Here is a 9,017-nt window from a genome sequence, read left to right as displayed (position 1 = left end):
CTTTCAGAAAAAATATGTAGTAAATAAATTACATTCGAAAAGGAGAAGGTTTCTCATTCAAAAAAAGAATTTGAGTCGCCACGGGACACTCCTTATAAGTACTATAAAAAAATTCAAGAATTTAGAATAAAATGGTCTTTGATTATATTTAAAAATTCCAAATATCTGAATTTGAAAAATTTCATTATTAAAGGAAAAAATGAGAGAGACCATACTTAGTGAATCACCCTGTACAAAATACATGTATTATACGTGTATATTATAATATTGTGATAATATGTACAGCCGCCGCGGACGAAGGCGAAAGGAGATGATTTTTGACCGAAAGAGAGAGCGTTTTTTCTCTCTTATACCTTCTTATAATATTTATTTTTTCCTCCTCTTCTATCATAATATGATAGTCTAGGTAGCTACTCGACGGAAATTTTTTTTCCAGCTCACGTTAGTGTGTGCGCGCACGTGGATCATGTTACACGCAGTCCTGTGTCTGTTGCTGGCCGTTGCCGCGTTCGCGCCCAACCCTTCGACGGCCGACGGTAAGTTTGTCCGTATTGTATTTCGGAAATTAATTTTTATCCTACTTATATAGGACCTAAGTAGTCTTAGGTATACGGACTTGTCGTGGACGACGTAGATGACGTGCTTGGACCGGAAGGCCGGCTGGATTACTCGTTGATTATAATATGTTATAGAGGTCTATTATATATATATATATATATATATTATATATATATATATAGGGGCATAGGCATTATTATACTTAAAAACCCATTTTTTTTATTTTTGCGGACGCGTATAATGATGCTCACGCAGAAACTCATATACATTTGTACGACGGCTCTGCGATCAGAATTATTAATCGTTATTATGATTATCGGATTATAAATAATGTATGTATCCACATACAATTTCAGCAGACCGCAGCCGTTCGTTTAAGTCAATTCATACAACCTACATAATATGGTTCTCAATATTTTTACTAGGACATCAACTATTTTAACTGCAGTGTCAATGTTGCAGATATTAACTGCGTATAGGTATAGTTATTCGGAGGATTGCAGCAGAAATTCTGGTGGTCAGATCACAACGCACGTGTGTTTGGTTACTAAAAAAAATGGAATATATATACATATTTTAAAGTACCTACTTGATAAGCTGTAATAACATGCTATATCTTATAAGAACCGTATTTTTTTATAACGCTAATTTTGCAAAGCATAACACTTTTCTAGAAATTGTTCTTAGAATACAATATTAAAATATGAAACAAATAGTTTTTTTTTTTATTAATAAATATAAAAAAAACATTTAATGTTTAGTTAGATGAGTGGAATAGAGCCTGCAGGAATAGCATAGATTTTGTGGGATACATAGGTAAGTATAGTATACCTATACCTACCTATATGTACCTCTTTTTTCCGAATTTTCAATTACCATTTTAATACTCTAATCTAAACTTAAAATGCATGTTAATTAGTTCAATATTCGATTTTTTGTTAAAACTCAATACACTTGGCGCATTGACGTAAGACAATATTATTATGCCGCATCCTTCTACCAAACGTTATTTTATATTTCCAGTCAGGAATCAAATTCAACCGTTAAATTTATTTCATAAATATACCAATTTGTATAGGTACTTTTATTTTTTCAAATAAATAAATTTAGTTTCCATTAAATGTTGTTCTTACTTTTGTTATACTAGGAATATATAAATTAACATTTTAGCTTATAAATAACATTTAAGAACTCTTAAAATAGCAGCCCAATTAAAAAAAAATGTACTTATAAAATTAAAGTTTTATAGAAAATAATTGGAACCTAAAAATTAAAATACAAATTTCTATTAAAGAAAAAAATTATAATAATAATTTATGTATCTGCCTGTATCAAAATACAAGTTTCATATTTTAATAATTTCATCACAAATTACGGATAATTGTGTGTTGGTCGAAATTGCGCTAATGTCCACCAACACTTCCTTTTACGTGTTAACGTATTATAGTATGAATTTAAGATTATTAATAGTACTATTATTATGTGGTTGGTACTATGGTATATAGGTAGTAACCCAGTGGCGTGGCGAACGGTAATTTCAGAGGCCTTGGCCTCTGAAATTTTTCTTAAATAGAGGGGTGGGTGGTAGCCAGTGGGTCCCCTACTAAATTTAATATGATAGTCTCAATAGGTAGGTATATATATTAACGATCTGAAATATAACTTGTTATATTACATTAGTATATTATTATGCATAAATATTTGGGATATTTGTAACTGGCCTCTGGAAAATTTTTAGTTCGCTATGCCACTGTAGTAACCTATAGTAAAAAGTTGGAATCCCTTAATTCATATTTTACTTTTTATAATTTTGATTGGAGCGACTGAGGGACGGTGTGTCTCCAAGTTGCGTAAAATTATGCAGGTACAACTCGTTAGGTACGTGAATGGTTAAATATGTTTTTATAAAACATAATAATATAACACCTGTTGCCATTGCCTTAAATATGTATTTAGTAAGTTATAGTAAGTAAAAATAGTTATTACAAATAATATAATATGCTACAACAAATATTATATACCTATGTACAACCTACTTAAATATAATATGTGCGGACGTTCAAACATTATATTATTATTTATATATATATATACCTGAACATGGTCATTATCATCTATAAATCTATAATATCTAGCTTTCTATTTTTGAGTCTTACTCATCAATCGCAACTAGGGAAATTTTTCTGGGGGGAGGGGGCTATAGAATTGTTTCAGCAGAACAAACCCTGATAATTAATATTTAAATTAAAATATGATTAAAAAACTGGGGGACTTAGCTTCTGCCTCTCCAATGCACCCTAATTGCGCCTATGGTACTTATCCATACGAGATCGTTCAACTAGTTAGACTATTGCTATTATAATTTATTATAGTAGGTACCCAGGTACCTATATAAAAATTATTTTACATGATAATATAATATATTTTATAAATTTATAATTTATCATATACCTATCAATTTTTTCATAATCAACGTTGAGTATTTGAGCATTAGTGTCAGTTATTAATGATTATTGTTATTTGACATTCGTCATCAAAACATTCGAATGTCAACTATTATACGGACACGTGTATTTTTGGTATTATAAAAATACCCACTTATGAACAAATGTTTTCTTAGAATCCAAAAAAGAGGGATCCATCCCCCCACAAACTTCCCTTCCCTAAGTACACTTCTGCATTGAGTATTGACTAAACTATTTAAAATGTTTTCAAATAAAAATGATAAAATGATAAAAAACTGTTGGCGCTTATCAGTAAGACAATGAGCTATATGTGATGGATTCTATTCGACAATTTTAAATTATAGTTTTATTTGAAAAATTTAAACAAACTCACCACATGTAATTAATAAGTGTATGGTATAATTATATTTTTATAATATTTCAAACTCTCAGTCGATACATTAATGATTATTGACGATGACGAAAACGGCCTGTAACTCACATACTTTATACACCCATAATCGAAAATCCATTAACATTTCAGGGGGGGGGGGGCTAACTTTTTCAACATCAATGTGTGAGCGGGAGGCTTCGATCCCACACAATTAAAATCTGTATATTTTTAGAGGGGCTAACGGGATATTTAGTGGGGCTAAGCCCCTCAAGACCCCCCCCCCACCCGATTTACACCAATGTATACAACTACCTATATATTATGATATGAGAATCTACGGACTGCGGCGCAAGATGATCTGCACGAAGTTCGTGTGTGCAACTTGACGACGTCACGCGACTCACACAAAACGAATCGTGTGAACTAGTTACCCGCTCGCGACACACTCACACACACACTGCAGGTTTGTGCCTATATACGGCTATACTTACAGTCGTCATTATGAACGCGTTACGATAAATATCTATCTGTAGATAGGTACACTGCTGTAGGATCGCCGAAGGTAAAAATCCAAAATCGCGTGTTCGGTGCAGCGTCTATTGTCGTTATATATCATACTATAGCAGTTGGTAGCTACGTGTTTATATCATACTTTCACCGATCGTGTTTTGCGTTTTTTCTTTTATCGTCCTCTTGTGCACGCGATCGTCGACTAGACACACACACACACACACACACTGTAATAATAGGAACCTACCCGTTTAACACAGATATATATTATTTTATAGTAAACAACAATAATAATGATAATAATAATTTATTGTGTAAAATGTACCCCGAGACATTCATTATAATATAATGTGACAAAACGTGATAACCGGCATATGTTTTTATAAATTATAATTCCTGGTGCTACCTACTTCTACCAGTTTCGAAGTTTTTATTTTCACTTAGTAGAAATCCGATTCACTCTGATTTATATGTGCAACTAGAACTTTATTTTTGGCGTAGCCCTTGTGGTAAAAGTGACCCGTGGGACTTAGGTACATATTTATAATTTATATTGCTAAAAAAAAGTCCTTACTGGTACGGCGGCACTAACTGCAGTTGGTTATAACTTATAGGTACTACTTTCCATGTAAAATTTAACTGGCACCTGGAAAATTCTCAACAGAGAGAAAATTATTATTTTTTTTAAGTATTCAAGTAGATACACACCAATAAAATACAAAACATTAAAAGTTAAGATAACGCCAAATAAAAGCATTTAAGGGTAAACCCCATTTGCAATTGCAATTATTTTTTGAAAAAAAATTAAAACCTACTTACTAAAAATACTTTTAAGCTTTAAAGTGACTTCCAAGTCATCCGGTGTCAGGTCACCCCACACACTGCAGCGGTGGCGGTAAAATTTTGTCTGGCTTAATTTTGCCGTCACCGCTACCGCCACCGCTACAGTGTGTGGGGACCAAGTCTTCAAGACCTCAGTTAGCACCATTGATGATTGTTTCAGAATTACGAGATTATTAGGATTTTTCTTATACGCTTTGTGTAAATAAATAAATAATATAAGCTACCTATATTATAATAAATGCATAACGATGGTTAAAAACTTGCGATCGTCACCCACAAACACATATGTATAACTTTACAGGTGGCAGTGTGGCACTTATAACTTGAGATGCGTACTTAGCCATTTAGGTGTCAACATAATAGTTTTAGTCGTATTAATTAGTATATTTTATCATTTTATTTATTCTGCGATACGTCATACGTATAATAATATAAAACTGTAGTTTTTTGTATTGTGGGTTACGCAATAATGTATAAAAAAAAAAAAAACAGGAAAATTATATAAAATTTAATATTTCATACCTACATTATATTACTATTCACGATAACAATTATTGTTCTTGTATTAAGAGTGCGGTTTGAATAACGGTGCAATCAGTTATCGGCAGCCTAGGTCGGGTGGTGGAGGTTCCAAGTCCAGGCTGGTCAACGGCAAGGAGACCCAGAAAGGCGCTTGGCCATGGCAAGTGAGTACCTATGACAAACTAGCAAATATATAGGTATTATAATATAGAGTTCTCTAATTGAAAAAAACTTTCAAATCTAAGGAAGCCCTGTCAACAGGATTCCAAAATTTTTACTACCTACTATAGAATTAAAAACTTTCAAGCAGCACATTTCTTTTTACAAAAATGTCTATCGTAAGTAGACAAAAAAAACAAAACAGTACTTATACTTGTTGTTTGTTATCGCCACATCAACATGCCGTATACAATAAATAATCGGACCATTATTCCTATTCCATAGTGGGCACGGGCATTTATCTAACCTAACCGATTTCCCCAAAATTGAGAATGATCGTTTCCGTCAATTTTAAAAAAGGTTCGATTACCGGGGCATAACCATTTTCGGCCAGCACCTACAGTTTTCTTTAAAATATATAATTATAACAACTGAACTTAATAAATTAATATTTTGACAATCTATTCATGAATTTATATTTTACTATTATTATTATTTTTATTATATACCTTTTTATTACCTATATATGTATTATTATATGACTATATTAATTTTTATTCGTTTAATTTATTAAATTTAACGATACGATGACGTTGATTATAAATACTAATATAATATAATCAACTGTAATAATATAATATGCCAATAATTGTTTTATTTTTTACACACTTTTCTTAAGTTCGCTTTCACGTCTGTCTGTAATCAAATCTTGCCCGCTCGATTTAAGGCACTTTTTGACGGTGAAAAATTCTGAAAATTGGTATAGACCTTGGTCATGGACGACAATACAATAGTCCGTTGTCATTTTGAGACCCGGACCTCCAGGTCGGCGATGACGGCTGTGCAAAGTCATCTCCGAGGAAGTACAGGTACGAAGGGTTTCTCTGGGTCAAGGTGGGTTTCTATGGGGTTTTTGTGGTCGCTAAAACCGAATTTGAGGTCTAACAAATGCCCGAAGTCCCCGGCATCCCCCCTACATACCTCTGCAGTGGTACAGCTAAGACTGTAAATATTTTAATTATCGCACGCAGTATATCTGGTCGCATTACTATTTGTTTATTTTGTACGCATCGTCGCTGTTGCCGTCGCGAACATACAGTTATTATAATTATTATTGCACGAATATTATCGACGTCGCTGAACGATCCATTATCATTGGACGGGATCAGCAACTACTTATACTGTGAACCCACTCACTTGGATACTTAATAATTATATTCTTTTAGTTTGAGCTTCCTTTAGAGTCGCCATTGTGTTTAAAGGGGAATTTCGTCACTTCATCAACGAAAAAAACGGGGAAAAAAAAAAATTTTTTTTAAAAACAAACTTTTCTAAAAAAACATATTAAAAAAAAAATATATTAAAAAAACAAAAAATTAATGAAAAATTTAAAAGTGGGTGGTGCATCATACAAAACATTTAAAGCCGAGCTAAGTCTCACTACACTTCTTTGTTCAATCCTGTATATAAGATAGTGACTGGGAGTATATTATGTCAAGTGTTAAGAGCACCACACAATGTTAAATGTTTCATTATTTTTTTGTTTTTTTAATATATTTTTTTAGATAAGTTTGTTTTTAAAAAAATTGTATTTAATTTTTTTATTTAATTAAATATAAAAATTGTTAAGTTCAGTTTTTAAAACTGTAGGTGTTATAACTTAGCAACTGTAGGTGCTGGCCGAAAAGAGGGCTGCCCGATTACCGTTTCCACCAATATACCTATGAGGGTCAATGCCGAATATAGTAGACAAACTAGTTTTTGGTCTATGGACTACCAACGTTGTAATTTTATATTTTTGGTGGGGGGGGGGGCAACAGGGACATGTGCTCCCTCCATCCCCCAAGACGCTTTTTATTCTTTTGCTAAATGCATATTTAATTTTTATTATCTTACCATACTTTTACATTTTAGTGTGATTTTAAAGTGAGCTATGACCTTAGGTACCTACCATGATTTTTTAAATATCTACCATTACAAGCGTTTCAAATAAAGCAAATAATAATAATATATTGTTTATAATTAATAGTAGCATGGTAAATATGTAAATAGGTATATTAATATGTAATTGCAGGTAATTACAAGTAAAAATAAAAAGACAATTTTCTAAAGATCCTTTAATATCACACCTATATTTTATTTGTTTTAACGATATTTTTGTAGCAAAAATAAAACGCCAGTATTATAAATATTGCGGGAAATACTCATTAAAATTAATTTTAAACAATATTTGAAAATAAGCTTATAACGTTTGTAAATTGTAAGATAGACAGGTAGGTACTTTAAATTACACATACAAATATACAATTTACCAACAAGCTGACAACATATTAATCAAACATTATTATAAGATAACTAAATATTATAAGTATTTACCATTTCACAATAAATAGATTAGATACTAGACTAACCTAAATGCAAGACACCAAGATATAGAACAACATTGATCATGAATATCGAAATTATATAAGACGCTGACATAAGGTCCCTTTGTGGTGAGGCATACATTTTATATGGTTTGGTGGAGGGGTGATAACAAACAAGTAGGTAAGAACCAAAAAAACCTACTTCGGCAGAAATCTTGCATTTCTTCTAATTATTTTATTTAATAGCTATATTTTTAAATGATATATCCATAAAAATGAGACAATTCCAATAATCATTTTTTGTAGTATAGATTATTTATTTCTAACTTTATCCATGTCTGCCTACCTTTACAAACAAAAATATAAATAAAATTACACTTGACCAAACATTGTCATCTCTCTTATTATAAAGATAAATGGTAGGTTTAAGATACCATACAGCACACGGTACTATTTATAGGACTCATAAATCATAATGGCTCTATTCAGCATCAGCTCCGTATTAAAGAATTGCCGATTTCTCGTATTCGCAGATGATATAAAATTATTCCTTCGCATTGATTCCTCTCGTGATTGCGATATGCTCCAGAGTGAACTCAATGCCCTGGTACTTTGGTCTAGGCAGCTTGGTTTGGAGCTCTGTATTCCCAAATGTCATTATATGTCTTTCACGCGTTCTCATAGCCCTATTCGGCATGATTATCTAGTTGATGGTACCAGTTTAAGTTTATCTGGTAGTCATGTAGTTGGCCTAGGTGTTACATTTGACCGGACTTTAAGTTTTAATCTCCATATTGAAAAATCACGTGCAACGCTTTGAAATGCTCGGTTTCATAAAAAAATTTCATCAGAGTTCATATGTGTAGTTCTTTAAAAGCGCTTTATTGTGCATTTGTACGATCCCACCTTGAATATGGTGTAGTGATCTGGGACCCTCAGAATTCACGTGACTCTTGCCAAATCAAGCGTGTTCAGCGTAAATTCTTAAAATATGCTTCTTTTGTACTGCATATTGACTGCCTTCCACACGATTATACGACAGTTCTGGAGAAATTAAATTTGGAGACGTTGAGTGCTAGAAGAACAAAGGCTAACTTGGTTTTCTTATCGAAACTCTTGAGTGGGGAAGTTGACGTTCCAGATATGTTAGGGAGGATTAATTTTAATGTTCCCGGTGCTAATTTGCGCAACTTTCCTCCATTCCGGGTCCCGTTCTGTGCG

The 9,017-nt window shown here is 32.4% G+C and overlaps 1 protein-coding gene across 1 annotated transcript in view; it reads left to right on the top strand.

Moving 5' to 3' along the window:
- The first annotated feature begins 388 nt into the window (after positions 1–388).
- LOC100575539 (chymotrypsinogen B) overlaps positions 389–9,017 on the top strand; it is a 10,826-nt gene continuing 2,197 nt past the window's right edge. Inside the window, exons 1-2 of the mRNA XM_003244777.4 lie at positions 389–536; positions 5,320–5,435. Of these exons, the coding sequence (XP_003244825.1) occupies positions 467–536; positions 5,320–5,435 (186 nt within the window). The 5' untranslated portion in view covers positions 389–466. The remainder of the gene's footprint in view (positions 537–5,319; positions 5,436–9,017) is intronic.

Source organism: Acyrthosiphon pisum, chromosome A2, assembly GCF_005508785.2.
Source record: "Acyrthosiphon pisum isolate AL4f chromosome A2, pea_aphid_22Mar2018_4r6ur, whole genome shotgun sequence".
In the NCBI taxonomy this organism is placed as follows: Eukaryota; Metazoa; Arthropoda; class Insecta; order Hemiptera; family Aphididae; genus Acyrthosiphon; species Acyrthosiphon pisum.
Note: the sequence above shows the minus strand (reverse complement) of the source record. Positions and strands in the feature narration are given on the sequence as shown.